A 26482-nucleotide genomic window follows, 5' to 3' on the forward strand; every position below is an offset into this window, starting at 1 on the left:
TTGAGTTTGAGCTGAGTCCAATGTAAGCATTCCTTGACCCTATTAGTTGTACTATTTAAACCTTGATGGGTCCCATATTAATACAAGTGTTTATCCATGACACCCATGACGTTGTGGTTATATGTGTACAAGTGGGCAATATCTGTTGTGATAGTGTTAATTACAACTCCATGGTCCACCAAACAGGATTTTGCTTAATCCATTATTTCCCCGCAGCAAGATTTTTATTCCAAACATGGAATTGGATGGCTTAAATAATATGGTATTTCCATACATGCAATCATTGTGCAGTAATGATGTTAATCCCATCTAATACAATTCAATAGCATTTAATTCCATCGACCAAACACGCAGTAAGTATTCCGAATGTACATTAACCGTCCACCAATCGGGCATTCAGCCAAACAAGAAATCGTGGTTTTTTTGGTTCATGATACATCTAACGCTGGAAAAATAGTCTTTACCTTTAATTTGAATTACTTGTATTCCAATATGTTGTTTTATAAGTGCCTGCGTATCATCTGTCATGTTCTGCCAGAGTATCAATGTTTTTTCTCATTGGTTTATTTTATTGTTTTCCGCTAAAATGTGCCGGACCAGCGTCTTCACAACCGCCACCCCGCGTCGGACGAATCCACTGCAAACCCAACACCAACGAACCGATCCATGGGATCGAACCAAAACCCCACCCTCAAAACCAAGCCCCATTTCATTTCGTCAATCGAGTCGGACGAATTCTCTCTCCTACGCTGGGCTTTAGGTCACTCCTCCACCGTTGGATTAGACGCCGAATGGAAACCCTTCCGCACCCCAAACTCCCCTTCTTTCCCTCCCGTCTCCATCCTCCAACTCGCCTTCTTAGTCCCGGGTCAACTCGGTGGCGACACCGAGTCAAGGAACGATTCCCTGGTTTTCCTACTCGACCTGCAATCGATTCCTCTCCCTTCTATTTGGGAGCTGCTGAGGGACATGTTCGTCTCCCCCGATATTCTCAAATTGGGATTTAGATTCAAGCAGGATTTGATCTACCTTTCATCGACTTTCTGCTCTCAAGGCTGCGATCCTGGCTTTGAAAAGGTATATCTTCCGTCTCTTATTCATTCAAATTCAGATTTTTATTATTATTTTTTTCACATGGAAATTGAGCTTACCCATCTGTGGAATTTGAATTTTTAAGCTATTATATGTAATTTTGTATTAGTTTTCTAATACAAAATCAGAAATGCATTAAGGTGTGTTTGGTTGCACTGAATATCATGAATTTTGAAGTTATTTCATGACTAATCAGTCTATTTTGGTGCAAAATATTATGATTTTGATGCAACAAACACATCCTTATCTTTAAGCATTTAATGTGTTATTTTATATATCATTTCTGCTTTTTTTTCCTGCACATGGAATTTTGATGTGTTGGAGCACTGTTGAGTGGTTTTCTGTCTTGATTGTCTTTGCTTTGTTTTGTCGTTTCGGTTTGGATGCATTTGGATGTGTGGTGGTAGTGTATTGCAATTCATGAATCTGATATATGTAAATTGAGCATACCCACCTCTGGAATTTGAATTTTTGTTGATTGCCGTTGTTTGGTTTTGTCATTTTATTTGGGTTCGTTTGGATGTGCGATGGAATTGGATTTCAACCGTAATCTGGTGTGGTGGTAATGGCTAAATTGTGTTTTCTTTTCTCAGCATTAATATTCAAGGGTCTTGGCTCTGCATCACCATCGCACAACTCTCACGTTGATCTTGAAAGAAACATATTGCAAATTGAGGGATACTTCCTCATTATGAATAGGAGGAAAATGTCATCGAGTCTTCTCATATCCTGTTGATTAACCTGAATGTTTGCAATCCAGTTTGCTTGTGCATCCAAACACTTTGTTCATGTGATGTCTTAGCTTGGCTGCTGAACATCCCACATTTGCATTTTCTTAGACATTATTGTCATTATTTTTATGAGAGTTGAGTGATAGAAGTAATACTGAAAATGGGTACTTGGATTGGAAATCTACAATAGAGATTGAGTGGAATCTAGAAGAGTGCTTAGAGCTTTCTAATTAATATGATTGTGTTATGGAGCCAAAATGGTGCAATCTAGGGCTGATTGTAGAACTCTGTCCTCTAATTCGCTGACAATCTCAAACAAGCAAAATCCAGAGACCAGAATAGAGCAAGAAGTAAAGCAGATGATAGCGAAACTCACATTAGAGTTGAAAATTCTGAAAAACGTTATTTATCTCTGGTGCCCCCTTGAGAGGAATACTAGAATTTCACCGTTTCAAGGGTAAGCGGCAACCTTCCCTGTGGAACGGTGCGAGCCACCGTAGTACTTTCCATCTCCGCGCACAGAATGCCTTCGGCTGATCGATCTGTCTTACACTTGTTTCCCATCCCAATATTACTGTGCTCACCGTTGTTAATGTGCTTAATTGGTTTCATTAAGCTTTTCTCCACAAATCTGTGGGTCCTTCAGGAGAATTGAATCCCTCCCCTCCACCTGGGCCTGGGACACTTCAACATCTGCACATATGACATACCAGAGTACTGTTTGCGCCTCTTTCTATCTCTCAAAGAGAAGATCAACTCTCGAGAAAAGCTCTGACACATGATCCATATCTGATGAAGACTCCAGGGGGAACGAATCAGGAGAAATAGGTGATATTCACTAGAATGGTTAATAGAGAAGGAAGATCAATGATATGATAGCCAAACTACAACAGAGTTGAAAATTCTGAAAAAAAAAAAAAAAGGCTCAAAAGTCAGCAATAATGTAGGGAACAAAAAACTATGCCAAATGCCAGCTGATAAAGTGTATTTAAAGGCCCCGAACAAAACCCCAACAGAACTTAGGCTCTCAGTTATTATAATCTTGGCATCACCTTTGGAGGCAAGGCTGATGTTTTTTCTTGTGTTGATTCTGTTAAGATTCTTGGTTGATTATGTGAAAATATAGCTGTTTTCCCTCTGAAGCTTCACAGAGTGGACGGATCATTCTTCCTCTGGCAAGGCAACCTGGCTGATCTCTTCCCTGGCCATTTTCTCCACCACAGCAAGAATCTGGAACACTTCTTCCCTCACCTTGATCTCCCTCCTCTCTTTCAACATGTCCATTTTACTTTATAAATTTTTACCCTAATGTGTTCGCCCCTGTAATGGGAGAGGATCTATTTCGAGAACTTTCCCGTAGCGAGATCCTAACTCCAGAAATGTTCCCAAAATAAAGCGTGAAGAAGATTTCCTAACAGCTTAATCCATACCTCCTGACCCTCCGAGGGTTCTGTTTCCAGACCAAGGAAGAATTGCTGTTAGGTTCCCTGTGAGCAGAATTCCTCTGGACCTTTTTGAAGACAAGGAGAACTTGGCTGTGTAGCTTGAGAACTTTCAGTTCTGTCCATCCTCCCTTTACCAAAATCCAATCATACAGGTTCAACAACATCTCCTCATTGACCACCACCTTCCTGGTTACCCCAATCTGGGAGGCCTTGTGGAGCTTGTTCTCTTCTTAAGCTACAGCTTCATCTAAATCTCAGCCATCCATTTTATTGTTAAAAAAGACTCTTTAAGTAGACCTTAACTAATACTGTAGCATGTTATTGCAGCGACTATAAACCCTTTTTTGTTTTTTTTGAGGAAAAAGGCGATGAATCCCATGAGTAATGTGATTGGGGGAGCTCATCCATGGCTGCATCACAAAGGGCGTTCATACTTTATACATGCGGAATTGTGGATTAATTGTTCAATGGCCTTTATGCCCCTGGACCAGGTATCTGCCTAGTCTATACAACTAAGTCTAACCTACTGGAATGACCAAAATACCAATTCCAATTGTCCACATTATCCACAATACCTTAGCACTCTACGCATGACAGCGTACATGTTTATGCCAGTGCATAAACAGTACACACAACAGAAGGGGTTTGCTATAACCTAAGGAGTATTTAGCAAATAAATGAAAGGCATTTTAGGGCTGTAACTTACTGTTCATTTAGTTTTAATGCTGGAAATTCATCATCATCATCTAAGCATTATCCCCATTAGTTGGGGTTGGCTACATGAATCTTGTTCTACCATTCCACTCCATCAAGGCCCATAAACTTGAGTGACCATTGGTCATCAAGGCTTTTCTAACTACCTCCACCCACGTCCTTTTGGGCCTTCCCCTTTCCCTTGCACCAACTCACTCCTAACGGGCACAGTTCTTGGTCTCCGTTGCACATGACCAAATCATCTAGGCATACCTTCCCTCATGTTATTACCTATTGGTGCTACTCCTAAGTTCCCTCAAATGCATTCATTTCTAATTCTAACCTTCCTCATCTTGCCGCTCATCCATCTCAATAATTTCAGCTGGAAACTATTAACTACATACATGATATGTATATTGTATAGTATAATATTATACACATAATAATAATATTATTATCATGTACATATATAAATATGCATGGAGGAATTATCATATACAACTAGTTGTAAAATAGAGCTAGTTTGCAACTAGTTGCATAGGACAAACCATTTTATGCAGTCCATGGTGCCAAAAAAAAAAAAAGTAAAAAAAAAAAGAAAAGAAAAGAAAAGAAAAGGCAAGAAAGAAAGAAAGAAAACAGTCCTATTGGACAATCGTAACCATCTGAACAATGGCTATCAACTATTCATCTGAGTAAAGGGATTCTACAGAATCATAAGCAATCCAGGGTTGGCTGCACAAAATGGATTACTTGGAATTAAAGGAAGTATTTTTCTTTGCATGAATCTGACCATCCACTATCTGATTGAATCTTTATGATTATCCTATTGGTGTGATATTTGCACCTTGGTGTACAAAGAGTGGTCTGGCATGAATGGAGTTTCCAAATTGTTGATTGGGACTGCCCATGTGTCCCATGCCGTAGGCCATGTTACAATTACTTGTATATGATCATTCCTCATATGTGTATGCAGATTTTTCCCCCACCATCACACGCTCCTCGACTTGCAGCTACATGTGCTAATAGCAGTGTATATTAGGTTTACCATTAGCTCATCGTCTAAAACCTCAGGTGGTTTAATTATCAGGTAGGTGGCAAATTTATGAAAACAACTGACAGCCTAGCCAAAGTTGCCCTTTTAGTAGGCTGCCAATAGTTTCCATACATGTGCTATCTACCTGATTGATTAACAATCTGATTTATGGTAGATGATTTCAAGGTGCCTGATCTTACGGAAGATGATCTACAAGGTGGATCCCACATGACACAGACTTGCATGCCAAGTTAGCATGTGTGTCTGCAAGTAGAGGTGTGTTGGGCTTGCAAACCATGTATATATGTTCCAAGGTGAGATAAACCTTTAGGGCAATATGCCTAAACTGAAGATCACAAGTGAATGGACTTCTGCCAAAAATTGAGGCATCTAACTTTGATTACTAATTTATTATATATGGATATTCTTGTGGATATATACTTGTTACAAGCAACAGTTCTTATTTTATTTTGTACTGCAGGCCGAACCTTACTTGGATATTACAAACATATACTATCATCTAATTTTGTACTGCAGGCAGAACCTTACTTGGATATTACAAACATATACTATCATCTACAAAACAAACATGTTGGAAAAAAGCTGCCGAAGGAAACCAAAAGCTTGGCAGCAATATGCGAAGAAGTGCTCAGGGTTTCTCTTTCAAAGGTTTGGTCCCCTGAGACACTGACTTTTATCTTTTTGAGGTCTGTAACAATGCTAATATGGTGAGGTTGATGTTTTCTAAATATGTATACAATTCTAAGTTATTTTGGTTCCCTCACTATTTTTTATCTATCAACATGTTTGCTATTAAATTTCCAATATGTATTGTTTATAGGTTTGTTTCTGGAGTTCTGCAATTTTATCATTCACTCTAGATTCTGTTGCATAGATTCAACTTGTATCTATGTGGTACCAAAACATGGTATTTATTTTTCTTCTCAGAGGCGTCAGAGCTGAGTGTGAATAAAAGATAAAGTATAAATTAGATTCCCAATGTGCACTGATTTTTGTCTGTGAAGTAAAGGTATATTAAATGCCCATCATTATTTTTTACCGACTTGTTGTATTCATTTTGCTTCTCCACACCTATTCGAAAACCAAGAATGAAGAATGCATGTCATCTCTGATCTTCATGAATTATATGCTGCCTTGTAGCTATCCATTTATTTAAGGTTTAGATGACAAGTTAATGTTAGTTTCCCCATAACTGTTTTGACAAATAGGTCTGATTTAGGTTATCTGCTTCCAGGAACTTCAATGTAGTGACTGGTCGCGCCGTCCTCTAACTGAAGAGCAGATATCATATGCAGCAGCCGATGCATACTGCCTGCTCGAAATATTTAGCATCTTTCAGTGCAAGCTTCTCAATCAAGGTCTGGGTTTGATTATTGAATTGAACTTCTATTGGATTGGGTTGTTAATAATTTATGAGGCTGAGTTCCCTATTTGTTTCTAACATGGAACCTCCCGGTTTGGAACTTATTCTGTAGATGTAGGGCCCATGGTCTATCCAAGCCATTTATCTAACTGCCTCCATCATGGACGGACCATTCTTGGAATATTCTCTCAATTGGTCAACTCGAACCTTCCCGTTGTTGGCGCTTGGCATGCAAATTATGGTCAAAAGAAATGCATGGCCAAACCAAAGATCTGATGGCTAGGATCTTCCAATTTGGGAGATTTTGGAGGAATGATCCATCGATGATGGGGGCTGTCAGATCAATGGCTTGGATAGAGCAACCATGTTCCCCACATCTGCAAACTAAGTTCTGAACACAGAAGTTTCCTGTTGGGAACAAATACAGTATTCGGCCTCATAATTAATTTGGTAATAATGCGACTCTATGGCAGTGTAAAAAATGGAGAAGACTTCAATTCAGTGCTAAAGCTTACAAATCTTGGATTTTGAGCATATTTTGTCACTCTTTCATGTTATTTTGGTGATGTTGTATATAATCTTCATGCATGGATAAGCAATTAATAAGATCATATTCTTCTAATCTTCTTCCTCTTCTTCTTCTTCGAATCAGAATGGGGCATCCATGTGCTTAACATGTTTAACTTGATTATTTATGTTGGGAGTAATGGTTATGTTATGTGGCAGAATTACATCCAAAGATACTGTGTTGGATGGATTTTCTGGCTATTGCATCTTTGTAGTTTGTCCGTGATGCAGGACTAATACAGAAAAAAACTAATTTCCAGCAACTAGTGTGTATAGATGGAAAAGAAAAACTCGAATATATCTCCTTTTTTCACGTGAATCTAAATTGAACTTTGAACAAATTCCATTTCAAATGTAAATAACAAACCACATGCGGATGCAACACCCAATCAAAACAGTGGAAAGGGTCTCATGCCTCTCCCTGTAAAAAGACCGTTGACTTACTTGACAATGGCTTGCAAGTTTTGGGAGAGGGAAGGAGCAATGGTGGTAGAAAGTAGAATTTCTCTCCCCCCTCCCCCATTTTGGTGAGGAGAGGACCATGGTTTGGCCTACCATGCAGCTTCACCTTAACTTACCTAAAATGCCCTTTTAATTGATTAGAACCCTTGGAGCTGATCTACTAACTCTACACTGTGTACTATTTGTGTGGAACATTTGTATGGGGATCCTAACCAGGCATCCTGCGGTAACCAAAATATACTTTGATCCAACTATGCCAACCATCCAACGAATGAACTTTCTCTCAATGAATGTGAGCTTCATTGATTTACCATTTGATGTCCATTTGTAGGCTACCAATTAAAGGGCTATGTTCATACAAACATTGTGATTTTTGGGCTAATGCTCATTCGCTATTAGACCCATCAAGTGAATGGTCTTGATCTCATCCATGTACGCCATGCATGCAGCAATGTGGCATACTCGGCTGATGAGAAGAATTGGCTCAAATGTAGGCACCTCCAAGCTAAGCACAAAAATCACAAAAAAAGTAGAAAACAATATCTAGAAATTTTATTCATTTCAAAGGCGCCTTGAGACTACTCATCTCAAGGATAAGAGATGAGTAGTCTCAAGGCGTACAAAGAATGAAGGTTCTTAATATCAAGTACAATTAATGGCTTATTAGAAAAATAGAAGAGTAATCAAGAAAGGTGCTCAATGGATAAGAGAGATCTAATGAGATTTTATTGTATGGCTGGCTTATTGATTTTGCTTTGTTAGCTGCCTAATTAGGAGGCTTGAATAGTAGAAATCTACTGTAGAAGAGAATAGTAGAAATCTACTGTAGAAGAAATCTGGAGCTTGTGTTGTGTTAGTTAGTCAAATGACTAACTCACACATGCATATGTAGTCGTGCCTTCCCTTGGAAAGATTCTCAATGGGCTACTAGCATTTCAATTTGAGACATGATATATTTATGTATGTTCTTGTTAAAAAGATAGAAAAGACAACTACTTTTGTGGGTTCCGCAAGCACATAAAGGAATTTTTTTGGTGGCATCTTGCAGGCAAATCTTCACAAGACATTCCTAAATTGCATTTCTCAAACGAGTCTCTTGGTTTGAAAGAGATTCTTGAGAAGCCAGATGTATCTGGTAATATTTTAAGGCTCAAGGCTTGTGAAGCATCAGAAATGGTCAAATCTACTGTTTGCGAAAGTCATCTAAGGGTTCATTCTGTAGTGAAACCCCCTTCTTGTTATTCACATAGAAATGCACTTCCTTTCGATGATACTCTCTTGAAAATTATCAGAAAATATGGTGAAAGAATATTGCTGAAAGAGTCAGATAGAAAGCCTAGGACCTCAAAACGGAAGGCAAGAAGAAAGGCTTCTCTGGGTTCAAATTCTAAAAAAGAGTGTTCTAAAGATTGCAGCGACTGGCAAGGCCCCCCACCATGGGATTCGTCCTTCGGCGGCGATGGATGCCCTAAGTTTCTATGTGATGTGATGGTAAGTGGTTTTCTTTCCATGTTTTTATAATCATGCGTATAATGTCCACACTGGTTCCTACATGTTGGAACTTACAACATTATTTTGAAACACAAGATTTCTGGTTTTATAGTGAGAAAATTAATATAATTATTCATTGTTTTGACATGATTTGCTCTTTCATTTCCTTTTTAGTCATACATTTGCTGGAAAGGAGCTTTGCTAAGTGCACATGCATGCAATAAAGCTCATGTACGTGCCACACATGTGCCAGAATGGCAAATAGGTGTGAGATGCAATCCATCCATCGGGTTGGTCTGACCTTGCACATGTTTTCCTAAAAAAACAAATCTGGTCTACTCAGCATGTGAGCCCCGATGTTGGAAACAGGTGGGTGGATAAGCAAACTTCAGCCAAGGTTTTCATAGCTGTACATTTATTTTGCAAGCTGTGGGTCACCTGGCCAGTGGATCAACCCGATTCGTGGGCTAGGGCATCAATATAGTGTTGCCTTTCTGATGGACTGATTCGATTATGACATATTGTGCCACTCTGGCACGTGTTGCAAGTACATGAGCTTTATTGCCCATGCATGTGTGCTTGGCAAAGCTCTGTTGGAAAGTTCTTTTTCTTTGAACCATGTTCAATCTAGCAGTTCCTCAATTCTTGTTAATGACTGTGGATGTGGAACAACTGTATGGCCCTCCTGGATGAGTGAAATAAGGGGTCATGTAGTGGTATGGCCCACGTAGTCTTGAGTTTAGTCTCAGTTTCTCTTTATTTAATTCAGTTAGGTACATTTAGTATTAAAACGTCATGTTGTAAGTGAGGGGTAGTTTTGAGATTTTTGCTTTTTTGATTTAATATAAAAGAGAAAAAGTAGGGGCGTGAAGCCGTAATTTATTCTCTCCATTCTCTTTCACCATCTCTTTTTCTTTTTCTTTTCTATTACTTTTCATTTCTATACAATTCTACATGGTATCAGAGCGAATTTCATTCTGATTTACACAACTTTTTTCTCTTCAATTTCTTCTATCTCATATACTCCTTATTTCTTTTCCTTTTTGCCCATCGTATCTCTCTTATGCTGAAAGTTTTCTAAGAAACCTAGGGTTTCTTCTTCTTCTTCTTCTTCTTCTTCTTCTTCTTTGTTTTTTGTTTTTGCTAGGCCTTTGTAATAGTCTGCGTGTGAGAGGGTGAATGCTGTTTTCATGATTGTTGCTCTTCTCGTGTTCGGTTGGAACCTATGGGTTGATTGTTACGTCAAGTGTAGCGTGTACATTATGTGGAGCATGCAGTTAGAGCGTTCTTATATTTGGAAGTCAACCCTCATTCATGTAAGCACTGTGATATTCTCTTTAATTTCTTCATCTAATGGAGATGAAGGGTGATCAAAGATTTAGGTTCCTAAATTCATCTGATTTTCTAGTACTTCAAATGACTTCTATAAAACTAAATAAAGCAAATATCTCCGGTGGTCTAAATCAATTAAAGTGTTTTTTTTAATGGCCAATGGCAAATTAAAATATCTGACCATGGAGAAACTAGATGAAAGTGATAGCACATGCAATTGGTGGATCTAGGAAAATGCTCAGATCATGACGTGGTTGCGGAATAGTATGGAAACATCTGTTAGTGGGAATGTAATGTCTCTAGATAATGTGAATGGGGTGTAGGATGCTTTATGAGATACGTATTCATTTGATAAAAAATCTCTCTTTTATATATATATATATATATATATATATATATATATAAGTCTCTTTGTGAATATTATTCAAAACCTGAAAGAATTTATGAGGATTTGAATGTGTATTAACCACTTACTAGTGATCTGGAGAAACAATGTCAATAACGTGAGGAGTTCCGTATGACTAAATGCTTACAACTATAATTCGATTAAGTGCGTACGCAGATTTTTGGTAGTAAGGATGTTTGATGTAGGACCAATGCATGACCTCAAATAATGTGAGAGATCAATCAGCAAATTAATTTAAATAATTAAAAATCACAAGCATGCTAAGTATCATCTCACATTCCATGATTCCAAGAAAAAGTTATGAAAAGTTCAAACCTAAATTGACAAGCATACGTCCCGCATGATATTAAATACGTGAAACTAGGATCTAATGGATGTAGGAACATCCAAATAGTATGGGGATTATCCTAACTTAAAAGGAAAATCTAAAACTACCTAGGGCTATGTAGATTTGGGTGTGGGTAAGGCTAGGGTTTAGGGAAATTGGGAAAAACCTGAAATTATGGTTTAATTGGGTAAAGGGATTGGTTATTTAGGTTTTAACTAGAGAGGAATTAGAGTTTTGGATGGTTGGTGGCTAGGGATTTGAGATGAATGAAGGGAATTTGGGAATTAGGGTTTGGAAAAATTGTTGAAATTGGGGATTTTTGGTATTGGGTATTAGGGTTTGGGTTTGGATGTGGGAATGGAGAGGATTTTTATGGGAAAAGAGGGAAACAAAAGGGATGAAGGGGGACCGTACAGCCAGCCCTATGGGCTCACACGCGTGGCCATTCGGTCGCACGTGTGGGTTTGTAGGTAGGGTTTTATGTGCCAAGGTTAGGTTTGATGTAGGAACGATGAAGGAGAAAGATTGGAAGAATTTGGAAGGGTTTATGAGGATTCTGGATGGGAGAAATCAAAAGTTGTAACAAATACCTTGTAAAGAAGAAACTCAAAACAGATAGATGAGAACCTCGTGCTCTTGTTTATGGAAGATTGGCCTCGCACCAATCTCTCTTCCAAATCACATAGAAGAATTCTTCAGATCTCATGGAGATTAAAGAAAAGAAAGAGATTTTTTTTTATTTTTATTTTTTAAATGAGCAAAAACACCATAAGAGAGGCCAACCCTCTCTTATATAGTCTCAAGAACTTTAGAAAATTACAAACTATTCCCTATTTTATGTCTTTTAACTAAAATAACCTTAGTCTAAGGAAAATATATATAAAACCACTCACAAAGTGTCCAAAACATGAATTAAACATAAAACTAGATCTTAAAACATATATGTCCTATGATGACAAGAATGGTCCATGATCAACGGTCCGATCATGTAATCCACACGATCCAATGGTTCGATTGTTGCGTCCCTCAAATCTAATGGTCCAAATCACTCCTTAAAGCAAGCCATGTGCTCCCAGTGTGGGGTCTTTCAAATGCTTGTACATGCACTATGGGGTCTTCAACACAGATACTCGCCTAGCCACAGAGAAACTGGGGCCCGCCTCTTGCTCTAGTATGTACGCAAAGACGTACGTGATGTCCTCATCAATGTTCCATCTCGAAATGAAGTTTATACTTACCTTCAACTTATATCTCTTGGCTCTATTAGTGGAGTCAACAATAATTATGCTTTGGCATCATTTGCTGGATGAGGCGGAGTGGTGGTCATGGTGCTAAGGTAACAAAGGTGGTCGTGGTGATGCAAAAGGAGCTCGTGGACTTAGTGTACTTGCCATGGGCTTACAAATCACACTGTTAAAAAAATGTTGGGATCTTCATGGGAGGCCAGCTTGAGCAAATCAGGCATTTTATTTTGAAGAGAGTAGTGGGCCTTGTTCTACTAGTTCTACTCCTACAACTCAACAACCAAGTTCATCTAGCGACGTAGTTGCACTGATCCAAGATGAGCATTCCAAGTAATTAAAGAATTAACATATTTTTGTTGCTACTCCTACTACAATCTTTTTTTTTTTTGAAAAGTCACTATATATATATATAAAGAAAATCAACATCCTTTAGACCCACTAAATGAACAGCCCATTCGATCAATAGCCGCTTAGCCTTGCTGGCTATAACCGCATCCGAGTGTGAAATGCCCCTAAAGCATCTATCGTTTCTTTCTTCCCAAACCGACCGCCATATGGCAATGATTGCCATTCTCCACAAGCGCGTCTTATGCTTGCCCATTCTAACCCCATGCCAGGCTTTAAGGAGAAGGCTAATAGAACCAGGAAAACACCACTTAATATTGAAGCAATTGAGAAATTCTGACCAAATCCGAGTGATGAAAGGGCAGAAAAGCAGCAAACGATCAATAGATTCTTCATTCTTCATACAGCAGAGGCAGATATTGACTATGGGCATTCCCCTTTTTCTCAAGTTATCCACCGTGAGAATCCTCTTGGTCCCCACCGACCAAGCAAAAGTTGCAGGTTTAGGGGGGACCGAGTATTTCTAGAATTGGAAAGATGGATGATCATCAAAAGAGGCCAGCTCATGGCCCAATAGAGAGTAAAGCGATTTAACTGAGAACTTGCTGGATTTATCCGCCTTCCAGTATAATTTGTTTGGGCTATGGATGTTTGGCATGCCTCGATAAATGCGCTCAAGAAGGCCCATGTACTCTTCGACCTCCCAATCCTGAAGATTCCTCCTACAGTCGACTTTCCACTCAATCTTATTGGCCGAGATAGAGAGACAGTTAGCAACGTGGATAGCAGGGTTGGGGACAAGACGGAAAATATTTGGGAAGTCGTCTTTCAAAGGTGCATCTCCCACCCATATATCTTCCCAAAACCGGATATTGACTCTATTACTTAGGATGAAGCCGATGCCTGTGAGCACGTCCTTCTTCAAAGATAGGATCCCCTTCCAAAGGGCTGAGGCGCTATAGCAAGAAGAGTCCTTGGTCCACCAACCATCGATAGACCCGTCATATTTTCCTTTGATAATCTTATTCCAAAGGCTATCGTCCTCGGTCCCAAGTCTCCAAATCCATCTCCCTAGGAGGGCTTTATTTATCCTCTTGAGGTCTTTTATCCCCGCTCTTCCTCCTTTGAACAGCTTGCAAACTTGATGCCATTGGACGAGGTGGAACTTCTTTTTTTCTTCCTTGCCATTCTAAAGGAAGTCTCGTCCTAATCTTTCAAGCTTAGCCAAAACAGAGGCTGAGCATTTGAAAAGGGACATGAAATAAACGCGCAGGTTTGAGCTGCCTTAATAAGAGTGATGCGGCCCCCCCAAAGAAAGATATCTACATTTCCATCTAGCCAGGTAGCTTTCAAACCTATTAATGGCCTTATCCCAAAGGAATTTAGGAGGGGAGCCCAAACATAACGGGAGACTAACAAAGGAGACCGAAAGCGAAACCGAGGAGCACCCAAAAGAATCAGCAAATATACTAACCTCCTCTACCTTCAAATTAACCCCAAACATTTTAGATTTAGCCAAATTGATCCTTAGACTCGACACCGCCTCGAAACAACGAATCGTGGTGCAAACATTACCAACCTTGACAGGGTCTGCTTCGCTAAAAATCAGAGTATCGTCTGCGTATTGGATATGGGAGATCGGAGTAGACATACCTCTCATTCTGATGCTGCATAAAATGCCCCCTTCTTGACCTGACTGAATCATTCTGGAAAGGGCTTCTCCCACAATGAGAAAGACAAAGGGGGACAGCGAGTCCCCCTAGCGGATGCCTCTGGGGCTCTTGAAAAAGCCTTTCGGGGTCCCATTTAGGAGGATGGAGACATGGGCCGAACTTAAACACTCTCCAATCCATCCACGCCATTTGTCTCCAAAACCCATACGCCCCATCATATATTGAAGAAAATTCCAATCCACATGGTCGTAGGCCTTTTCAATATCCAGCTTATAGAAAATAGATTTCGAACCATCTTTATGACTAGAATCCAAGCATTCATTAACAATAAGCGCATAGTCGATGATCTGTATCCCTGGAATAAACACGCTCTGGTGGCCGGATATAATCTTCCCAATGATAATCTTCAAACGGGAAGCCATGACTTTTGCCAGAATTTTGTAGGGGCCCCCTATCAGGCTTATAGGTCTGAAATCTTTGAAGGAACTTTCACTCGGGACTTTAGGGATTAGCGCAATGAAGGAGGCCCCCAAGCCTTTAGATAATTTACCTCTTTCATGAAACTCTTTGAAGAAGAGCATAATATCTTTTTTGATCACCTCCCAGAAAAAGATATAGAAGCAAATAGGGAAACCGTTAGGGCCTGGTGCCTTGTCGATGCCTAAGGAGTCCACCGCTGGCCTCACTTCTTCCACAGAAAATGGAGCTTCTAAGGCATCAACATCTTCAGTTAGCAGACAATCCATCCGAAGGTGGTCCAGCCGCGGTCTATCCCATCGATCTTCACTAAGCAAGGAGCTGAAATGTGCTATTGCTTCCTCTGCAATTTCATCTTTATCTTTGATACGACAACCATTTACTATGATATTGCTGATTTTGTTATTTCTAGCATGCATACTGGCTATACTATGGAAGTATTTCGAGTTTTTATCCCCATCCTTAAGCCACTTGGTGCGGGATCTTTGTTTCCAGGCAATTTCATTATCAAGCGCCCTGGCAGACAAAGACTGGATGAGCTGGATTCTTTTGAATAGGATCTCAGTCGACATGAGGCCATCTTCAGCTCCAACATCTATCGCTTGCAATTCTACCTTAATCGAGTCTGTTTCCGAGTCCCTTTAGAAAGAAAGGACTTCCTAATTCCACTGCCTTAACTTGTCCTTTAGTATTCTGAATTTGTTGCACAGCCTATATCCTGCGAATCCTGCAACCTGAAAACCACCCCACCAATCTGATACCAACTGAAAGAAGCCATTAATATTTAACCAAGAGGATTCGAATCTGAAGGGTTTTGGACTCCAATTATAATTCATCAAACGACGACATTATCGGGCTTTGTTCTAAAGTTGTTCTCAGAAGAACGGTCTGAGAGACGAAAGGGGACCCTTCCAGCCAATCCGAATAGACTAAGAATTTGTCCAATCTAGATGAGAGGGATTCATTTTACCATTGGACCAAGTGAATCTGGAGCCGAGAAGAGGAAGATCGACATTCATGAATTTAGGAATGACTTGTTTAGGGTCCAAGTCCTTTGCTACATGGGTCATTGACTCTGGGGTGTCTGACCATATGACGGGTTTTCTTCTATTGATACGTTATTGTCAAGTTCGTCGATCACTTTGACAGATGGCATTCAATCCAAAATGTGTGGAGTTGGTATTGTTCATCCAAGGTTTTTTTTTTTCATTGCCATATGTTCTCTATCTAAATTTCCTTATAGCCTGTGTCCATTGGTAAACTCATAAAATAACTTAACTGCTCGGTGCCTTTCTATCCTTCACACTGTATTTTCCAAGATCTGAAGATGAAGAGGAAGATTGGCAAAGGACACGAACATAACGAGCTTTATTATCTTGATTGTGAAGTAATCTGAGCAATAGCATAAACAACATCTCTCCTTATTGGTGGCATTGTTGTCTTGGTCATCCGTCCTTAAATATTCTCAAGTGTTATTTAGAATGTAAAGTGTGTGAGTAAGTAAACATCATCGAGTCACTTTTCCACAATGTGTGGAAAAGCATAGTCTACTTCCATTTGCTTTGATTCATTCAAATGTTTGGGGATGTGTTCGAGTCTCTAGTTCATTAGGATATAAATATTTTATTATCTTCATCAGATATAAATATTTTATTACCTATGTTGATGATTTTTTAAGAATGACTTGACTTTATTTACTGAAAGATGGATATGAATTGTTCTTTATTTTTAAGATATTTCATATGAAAGTACAAAATCAATTTAACCTCAAATTGTTTGTGTTTCGTTCAAATAATGCTAAGTGCATAACCAATTCTTTTAACTTGTATTATTTGAAAAGGGTATTCTACACAAACATGGTGTGCTCGCACTCCACAACAAAATGGTGTTGTAGGATGGAAAAAATCATAACTTGCTTGAGATGACATGTGACTCGTTGATTCATATGAATGTCCTAAAAAGTTTTTGGAGCGATGTAGTTTTAACAGCATGTTGTCTGATCAAGAGAATGCCCTCTACTGTCTTAATGGTTCAGTCGCCGCATGTAATTTTATTTCTAGGCGTTCCATTGTTCTCTTTGCCCCCTAAGGTTTTTGAGTGTTTATGTGTCGTTCATTAGTTGGAATAGGGTCATGATAAGTTAGATCCTAGATCAGTTAAATGTACTTTTCTTGGGTATTCTATAACACAAAGGAGTTACATGTGTTGCAGTTCTCGTCTTTGAAGGTAATTTATTTGTGTTGATGTTACATTGTTTAATTGCACTCCATTCTCCTCAAATGATAGTAGATCTCTTGACTTGGAAACTTCACCATCAACTTGTGCTTATCTTTGTTGAAGAAGCTACAATCCAATTGCCTCCTCCCACTGGTTCATCCATTCCTGTTGCACCTACACTCAAAGTCTACTCACGGTGAAAATGAATCTTCTTTCGAGGTTGTTGATCTGGTCACTCCACCTATATCGCTTAATTTGTATGATATCCCTAATGCTCCGAGGAAAGATAAGCTTGTGTATACTTGATGCAGGACAATTAACCACTTGCTCTAAAAGCTCGAACTGTTAGAGTATGGCGAATTAATTCCTTTATCTCATAGCCCAGGCTCCACATCTCATGGGTTAGGAACTCGGCCGAACCCCCTTCGTGGGCCCCAAATCACATGGGCTGCCCACCCCGAGTGTGTCCGCACATCCCACGGGCTACTCCACTCGAGCCCGGTGTGAAATGCGCATTATTCACCCCTGGTAAGGAGTCTCGAACACGAGACCTCCCCTGTGGACCCCAAATCGCATGGGTCACCCACCCCGAGTGTGCCCCTGCATCCAATAAGCGACCCCACTCGAGCCCAGTGTGAAAATGCCCCTGCATTAATCACCCCTGGTGAGGAGTCTCGAACACGAGACCTCCCGCTTTGATACCAATTTGATGCAGGACAATTAACCACTTGCTCTAAAAGCTCGAACTGTTAGAGTATGGCGAATTAATTCCTTTATCTCATAGCTCAGGCCCCACATCTCATGGGTTAGGACCTCGGCCAAACCCCCTTCGTGAGCCCCAAATCACATGGGCCGCCCACCCCGAGTGTGTCCGCACATCCCACGGGCTACTCCACTCGAGCCCGGTGTGAAATGCGCATTACTCACCCCTGGAAAGGAGTCTCGAACACGAGACCTCCCCCGTGGACCCCAAATCGCATGGGTCACCCACCCCGAGTGTGCCCCTGCATCCAACAAGCGATCCCACTCGAGCCCAGTGTGAAATTGCCCTTGCATTAATACTGATCATTCTATTCCTAAATTTGTTTCTTTTTAGTGTTTATCTCCCACATTTCGCAGATTAGCCGTCTTTATTATTTTATTCAATTCCTAAGTCATACCAGGAAGCCTTGTCACGTAAGGAGTGGAAGCAGGCTATGGAAGAAGAAATGGCTACACTTTATTATAATGAACTTGGGAGCTAACTAGTCTTTCCGCTGGTAAATGCACTGCTAGTTGTCGATGGGTGTATACTATTAGATTTAGGCCTAATGGCACAATTGAATGATTGAAAGCTCACTTAGCTGCTAAGGGATATACTCAGACTCTTGTCATCGACTATACCTAAACGTGCTCTCCAATCACCAAGCTTAATTCCATTTGCGTTATTCTCTATTGATATAATTATCTATGGCCCCTCTTTCAACTTGATATTAAAAATGGCTTTCTTCATGGTGACCTCGTAGAGGAGTCTATATGGATCAATCGCCTGGTTTGTTGCTTTGGGAGAGTCAAATAAGGTTTCTTAAATGAGTAAGGTGACTTATGGGATGGAGCAGTCACTGCAACTGCATCATGGTTTGATAAATTCAGTAAAGTTGTGTTGGCCCACGGTTTGATCAAAGTCATGTTGATCTTTCCGTCTTCATATGAAGAAGCACCCCGGGTCTGATTGTTTTAGTTGTATATGTAGATGATGTTGTGTTTACGACAGTGGGGGTAAAGGAATTGAGGATCTCAAGAATCATCATTAACATCACTTCCTAATGAAAATTTTGGATCATCTTCAATATTTTCTTGTGTTAGAGAGATGCTATATCAAAGGAAATGTTTGAATTTGCTCACAGAAACTAGCCTTCTTAGTACTAAACCAGTTGATACACCAGTGGATCTAAATCATAAACTAGTCAGTGATCGGGGACATGCAGCTGAGGACCCAGGAAAGTATAGAAGATTGGTCGGAAAACTAATCCACCTAACAATCACTATATATCATATGCTGTGAGTATGTTAAGTCAACTTATGAGTTCTCCTAGTGTGCCTCACGTGGATACGGTTGTTCAGATTTTGCGAGATTTTTAAGTAGAGCATTGGGCCAAGAAATTTTATATAAAGGAATAATCATCTTCAAGTTACAAGGCATTCTGATGCAGATTGGGTAGGTTCCCTTACTGATAGGCGGTCTACTAGTTATTGTACATTTGTGGGAAAAATTAGTCACGTGGAAGAGTAAGAAACAAAGTGTTGTAGCCCGATAAAGCATTGGAGTTGAATATAGGGTGATGGCTCATACCACTTGTGAGCTCATATAGATCAAGAAACTGTTGCATGAAATGGGTTTTGTAGTGAGACTATCAATGTAGTTATTTTGCGATAATCAAGCGGTCTTCCATATTGCAAACAATCCAGTTTATCATGAGAACCAAGCATATTGAAGCCGATTGTTATTTCATATGTGAGAAGGTTGGTACTGGTAAAAATTTTACACTGCTTGTTTTGTCTCAGGATCAACTTGTTGATGTGTTTACCAAAGCTCATGGCCGCAGTTAATCTACACATTTATTGCAAGCTAGGCACCAACGATAGCTATGCTCTAGCTTGAGGGGGAGTATTAATGACTGTGGATGTGAGCCATATTGTATGAGTGAAATAATGGGCCATATAGTGGTACAGCCAAGCTGACCTAGTCTTAGGTTTAGTCCCTGTTTCTCTTTATTTTAGTCAATTAGGTACACTTAATTAAAGTGTCATATCATAATTGAGGGGTAGTTGTGGAATTTTTTTATATCTAATATAAAACAGAGAGAGTAAAGGCGTGTAGCCCTAATTTATTCTCTTTCCATTCGCTTTCTCCATCTCATTTCTCTCTTTTCTATTTCCTTTTACTTCTACAGAATTCTAAATATGCTATTTGCTTTCTAACTTTTGGAGTAAAAATCTAAAAATATGAACTTTTCTTTATTGAGCATTGCTATAGAGATATATAGCTGTTTTCAGAATTGCATCTAACTGTAGCATTGAAGAAATTGACTCAACATAAATTCATGAGTTGAATGGAATGTTTCTGTAGGTGGAAGGCTTGGCAAAACATCTACGATGTGTTGGAATTGATGCTGCAATTCCATCTTCAAAAAGGCCTGAACCAAGGTGCGTTCTCATATGAAACATTTGAATGATTTGTTCTAAACTCTTTAATCGTTTGTAGTGAGCGCTACTGTTGCATATGAAATGTATGATTTTTTATTTTTTATTTTTCTTCATTGTTTTGATTTTCTTTTAACCCACTGGATGGGCTTTAGGCAGTTACTAGATAAGGCACACAAAGAAGGAAGGGTGCTCTTGACGCGGGACGCTAAGCTGCTTAAACACCAGTATCTAATAGGGAATCAAGTGTACAGGGTGAAAAGTCTTCTTAAGAATGATCAACTACTTGAGGTATATTCGTTAAATATACACTGAACATTTTCTGGACTTGAAGAATTTACTAACACCAACACTCGTCTATGGCCCAACCACATACGCCAACATGGCAGATATGCGACATCCAAGCTATTTATCAGGTGAGCTGCACTAGGATTCCTTGCCTCAAAGTTCATGCAGGTCTGCTCATCAAGCAGCCACGTGACGTATGTAAGAAATTTATGGCTTTGAAACTTGCGAAGTTTTGTCTTTATCCATTTCTTTTGCAAGCGATGGTCCACCTGATGAGTGGGCTCACCTGATTTTGGGGCCAAGGGATCACCAACCCTGACGGAGAGCTCGGGTATTCCACAAAAATTGCAGCTTGGCACACATGGCCGTGTGTAGAGGGGTTGGCTATACTCATGTGTGGGGTTAGCAAAGCTCATTTTATACAAAACAATTATTATCTTACGTCATGGATGTGAAGCTTTAACAGGCAAATGTAAAATGCATCTGTAGTTCTTTACAAAGATATTTTTCCTTGGAAGAATTGCACCATCGGCAGCCCAAATGTAGTTGAGTTTGCCCAGCATTGCAAGCTTAAAAATTCTTGTTTGGGTTTATGTGCTGTTGTGTGCGCGATAGGATTCTAATACCCTCTATGGTTATATTGCAAAAGAAAGCAACAATAACTCAATTACTGTTCTCTGAAGAAATCAAGAAATATAAGCACTAACATCAAGATATCAGCTCTTTGTGGTGCAGTCCCTTCCTAAAATCTGAACATATATTTGAAAATCACACCTAACCATGCTCAACTGCTATCCGAGTGTCTATAATTTGATATGCTGAATTCAACTCTACATGTACCTCTCTACATGGTTCATATCTTGCATGTGCTTTCATTATATGAAGGTCTCTGCATTTCTTTCCTGGTGTTGTTTCTTTCTTTGTTTTTTTCTTATTGCAGTTATTTTCACTGAATTTAATCTTTGCAGGTTTAATGAAATATTAAAAGCTGTTTGCACTATTTTTATATATCAACTTATGCACTCGTTCAAACCCCTTGACAACTCATGTTTGAATTCTACGCCAAAAAAGTGGAGCTTGCATTGTTTTTGTAAGGTATATCCAAACCAGAGAGTGGTTATGAGAAACCATAAATGATGAAATAAGTGGACCAATGGAATTTATCTCGATACCATCAGGAAGGTTGTTTGAAAATTCAGGTTGTGAAAGAATTCCAATGACAAACCAATTCCATAAAATTTAAAAGTGATGTTAACATGTACATTTGCAAATGCATCTCCACAAATTTTTTTTTTTTTTGAGAGATAACAGAAACTTTCATTAAAAGAGAAACAGGGAACAATCAGCCCGCTGAGATAGCGAGTCAGTTAGCTCCATACAAAAGAACATTACAATCTTTTAGAGGAATAACAATAGAACCCCATTCGAAAATATAGAACTAAACCCTTTGCATAATGGATTCCCACCCTTTAGACTCCCCTCTAAAACATCTCCCATTCCTCTCTTCCCACACCGCCCACCAAATAGCCGCAAGAGATAATCTCCAGATAATAGATTTCTGCTTACGAAAGGAAACCCCATGCCAGGCCATAAGTAGCTGACCCGTCGAATTGGGGAGGGCCCACGAAAGATTGAACCAGGAAAGAAAACAAGACCAAATCTGGCCTATGAGAGGGCAGTGAATAAACAGGTGATTAACTGACTCTTCCTCCGCCATCTCCACAATTAATTCCAGAAGATACTCTCATAACATGTAAGTGCAGATTGACAACGGGCGGATTTCTTTAAATTTATGTATGGAAGAAAACGTATTTTATTTACCAAGGAGTCCTCCCTGTATCGTGCGTCTCATATTTGGAAGTCCATTGCCAAGGAAGCTTCCTTAGTTCAACTGGGTTGGGTTTTGTGCTTGGGGATGGTACTTGTATAAGGTTTTAGGAAGATAGTGTAGGGAGGTCCCTCTTGAAGTGCTTTTCCAAATCTTGCCGCCACCTGTTCCAGTCTCGAGAGGTTTTTGTTGCTGATTGTTTTTCGAGTCTTGGGGAAAGGGGAGTGTGGCTTTCCCCTTGCCGGTGCGACCTGCGTGATGGGGAGGTCGAGGAATTGTTTCACTTCCTTTCCAGTCTGTAGGGGGTTCATGCCCATTGGCTGATTCTCTGGTTTGGAGGTATCACTCTTCGGGGACTTTCTCGGTGAAATCTTCGTACTCCCAAATTTCATATTCTTCCACTTTAATGGTTGATTGTCATACAGCCCATGTTTGGGCCATCAGAGCCCCTTTTAAAGTGGCTGCTTGTGTCTGGTTAGTTGGTAAAAATCACATCCTGACAATTGACAACCTTCACAAGTGAGCTATGATTCTCTTAATGTTTGCCTCCTTTGCCTTCAAGATGCAGAATCAGTGGATCATGTGTTCATCCATTGTATGTTTGTCAGGGAGGATTGGAGCAACATTTTTTAGTCTTCTAACTTGTCTTGGGTGATGCTGGCATTGATAGACGGGCTCTTCCGTCGTTGGTTTTTGGATGGCTGGAAAAGTAAGAGGAAATCCAAATGGTTCCTGATTAGAGGACCACCAACCAATGCACCAAAAGCTCCAAAGCTGATGGGGACCAATTTATCCCTATATGCAGGCCCTCCTAGGAAAACCTAGGTGAGACCTCCTCGTGGGCAACCCCTGTGTCACACAGGTCCCCGAATCACACGGTCCCACAGTGGGCGAGACCACCTCGTGGGCAACTCCCGTGTCGCACGGGTCCTCGAATCACACGGTCCCATAGTAGGTCCCACCCTATGGCCATTCTGCATTTCATAAACCCCACCTCGCGGGCCACGGAAACTCCTAAACAAGACCTTTCTGTGGGCAACCCCCTCATCGCACGGGTCCCCGAATCACACGCTTTCATAGTGGGCCCCACTAAGTGGCCATTCTGCATCTCACAAACCTCACCCTGTAGGCCACCCCACCCCAGTGTGGAGATACGGTGCATCTTTGGAGTCACACTAAGAGGTCCCCGCATCATCTACTCATGCCGGTTACGAGACTCGATCCTTGGGCTCTCGCTCTAATACTATTTTGATAGCAGACAACCGACCAACGTACCAAAAGCTCCAAAGTTGATGGGGAAGGATCGATTTATCCTCATGTGCAGGCCCTCCCAGGAAAACCTAGGTGAGACCGCCCCGTAGGCAGCCCTCGTGTTGCACAGGTCCCCGAATCACACGGTCTCACAATGGGCCCCACCCCGCACCCTGTGGCCATTCTGCATCTCACAGACCCCATCTTGTGGACCACCCTATGCCAACGTGGAGATACGATGCATCCTTGGAGTCACACCAAGATACCCCTCGCATCAATTCCATTCTCTGTTGGATGTCCTTTGGTGCGTGTGAGCAGAGAGGAATGATCATTGGTTTAGGAATAAGGGCAGCTCGACTCTCCGGGTTATCTATAGGGTTACTTTGTGTTTAAGGGACTGGGTGCCTTAATCTTGTTTCTCTCTCTCTCTCTGGCCTTTGGCAGGGAATTCTGTATCCTTCTAAAAAATATTCTTACTTGTTTATTCCATAAAACCTTTTTTTTTTTTTTTTTGGGTCCTACCATTAATTTAAAATTTCATCCTGTTTTTGGTTTAAACTAAAAATATTTAGGCGCGGCTGATTTTACATGTTTGCCTTGCGCAGGTAATTGAGACTTTTCAGTTGAAGATTGATGAGGACCAGCTAATGTCGAGATGCACCAAATGCAATGGAAGGTTCATCCAGAAGCCGCTAACAACCGAGGAAGCTATTGCAGCTGCTAAGGGATTTCAAGTAATTCCTGATTGCCTGTATGACCGAAATTTCGAATTTTGGCAGTGCACTGATTGCAACCAACTTTATTGGGAGGTAAGCCACTAATGTGATACTGTTGATAGTTCCTTCTACCTTTCTTGCTCTTCCTTAGTTTTGGATAACAGAATCGTGCCGAAGATCAGTTGGCATTTTCAAGGGAGGAATGCCTATTGCAAATGACTCTTTGCTTGTATTTGGAACACGTACCAACAGAGGTGTACAAGACCCTGCCTAATCCAACAGGCCTTGCCATTTATGGCAGCACCTAAAAATCAGGCAAATCAGATGATCCTAGTTACTCAAAACCCATATACATCTGGCACACGCCCACATGGAAACTTGTGCACAATTAGCCTTCCTCTTTTGAAGGCTAAGATGAAGAAGTACGGACCCGGCTTCGAGTCTTAAACCATACACACCTCATTTTCCTGACTGTCACAACTGTTTGCTCTAAAAAAACAAATGGTTCTCAGGTTATAACAGAAAATGACTCGGTGCTTTTGGACATATGAGCAAGGTAGCCGTGTCATTTTGAAACAGAAAATACTTGTCATCTTCAACCGTATTTCACTGTCGTAATCCTCGCTAAACTGACATCACCTGAACATGCAACACTTCACGGTCGTTATCCTCGCTAAACTGACATCACCTGAACATGCAACACGACGGAAGATATGTCGTTTTCCACAGGCATCTTTACTAATACTCAAGGAATGTTTTCTCAACATCCTGGATTTCTGGGAATCAAAGCAACCTTCCATTATAGAGCTGTCAATGGGCAGGGCTTGGGTTGGATTGGGCACAGATTTTGAACTGATCTGGGCCACCTATTCAAATATTCAATTTCGCACATCCCTGGCCTGGCCCATCGATAGCCCCCATCCATTTGGTACCGTTCCTCCTCATGGTCATTTCTGTTATGTTATTTGTAAGTGTGTTTGTCTATCCATGTCTTACAGGGAACCCAATACCATAATGCAGTCCAGAAGTTTATTGACGTGTGCAAGCTAAATGAGTAGTCTGAACTGGGTTTGGACTGTCTTGCTGCTGTGGTTAGGATGAAAGAGCCACAACCTCAAACTTTAGAGATTCGACCATCGGTTACACCAGGAAAGAAGAGATGCAGTCACGCATTGGAAACTGGAGGGAACGATGAGTCGTCATGGGGTGGATGTGTACACGCAGAATGTAGTGTTTCTTCAGCTTCTAAATTTCTATTACCATTTCATGGCTTGCTTGTATGAGCCGACTGATGCTGACATATCCATCCTGGCAAGGGTATGGTGACACCCATGACATGCATGCTGTGTATGGATGGGCACAATCATGCCCTGGCTTGTTTGCGTCCTGAAACTTGTGCTTGACTTGCTAAATGAACAAGAAATGGAGAGGGTGGGTTTGCAAGTTGCTCAGTGCATGTGGAAGAATCTTTCTGATTGGATGTGAATGATGATGCCCGTCGGACTTTTGCATTGATGAATATTGTCATGTACAGTGACGGCGTCACGTCGTGTGTCGCTGTCCCACATGTCCATGTCGATTCATGAATGTGAGGGCATTGTGTGATTTCAGCTGTTCATATTAGTTGCCTTTCATGGGAATCAGGGACTGGCTGAAACTGGATGCACTATTTTTAAGTGAAGAGGTCTCAGACAAAGGACTGGGTCATGCATGTATAAATCTCTGATGATAATAACCCGATTTAGCGGCTTGGATTGCCGTCGGCAATGGCAGTTTTTCCCAAGTGAAAGAGGGATCAGGCGAGAAACGATGGGGATGATGGGGTGGATGGGCCACTGCATCCAATGGCCTGAAAAAGGTATTGCGGGTGGGGCTAATAACTCGTATCCAACGGCTCTAAAGGATGGGTTTTGAGATTACCATAACATCTTTATTTCACATTTGTTCATTCGTTCAACTAGGAATTGTTTACTTATGATACAGTTCTTTGCCAGGCAAGCATTTGGTGGGTCCAATGAGACATAATCCACTTTCTCATGATTCGATGATCCTAACCGTTTGATTGGGGACCTGCAAATGGATGGTTAGAAAAGAGTCACTAATCCATAGTCCACGGGAAAGGTGTACTTGGATGGTTAAAATTGCATGATCCCAGTTACAGCTGGGCATGAGTCCAGTCGGTCCGATTTAGGGCTGACGTGACTTCATCCACTTTTGAAATAGACCTGATCCAAACTTGACTCGACCCAGTACTGAGTCCAGCACTGAGTCCAGCATGCCTGATCTGATCCGA

At 40.6% G+C, this 26482-nt stretch overlaps 1 protein-coding gene across 2 annotated transcripts; it reads left to right on the plus strand.

Annotated features, from left to right (window-relative positions):
* The first annotated feature begins 575 nt into the window (after positions 1–575).
* On the plus strand, positions 576–25632 carry LOC131248547 (uncharacterized). Of its 2 annotated transcripts, none has more exons than XR_009172292.1 (8): positions 576–1077; positions 5535–5666; positions 6253–6376; positions 8459–8901; positions 20033–20109; positions 20262–20397; positions 20496–20795; positions 24079–24209. XR_009172292.1 is itself a non-coding variant. In XM_058248871.1 (8 exons), the coding sequence occupies exons 1-8, from the start codon at positions 667–669 to the stop codon at positions 25245–25247; spliced, it is 1587 nt and encodes a 528-aa protein (XP_058104854.1). In that variant the 5' UTR covers positions 579–666; the 3' UTR covers positions 25248–25632. The 2 variants fall into 2 exon arrangements, 1 of the variants encoding a protein (XP_058104854.1); XM_058248871.1 differs by lacking the exon at positions 20496–20795 and adding an exon at positions 25188–25632 and having other exon boundaries at positions 579–1077; positions 24079–24282.
* The last annotated feature ends 850 nt before the right edge of the window (positions 25633–26482 follow it).

This window comes from Magnolia sinica, chromosome 6 (assembly GCF_029962835.1).
Source record: "Magnolia sinica isolate HGM2019 chromosome 6, MsV1, whole genome shotgun sequence".
In the NCBI taxonomy this organism is placed as follows: domain Eukaryota; kingdom Viridiplantae; phylum Streptophyta; class Magnoliopsida; order Magnoliales; family Magnoliaceae; genus Magnolia; species Magnolia sinica.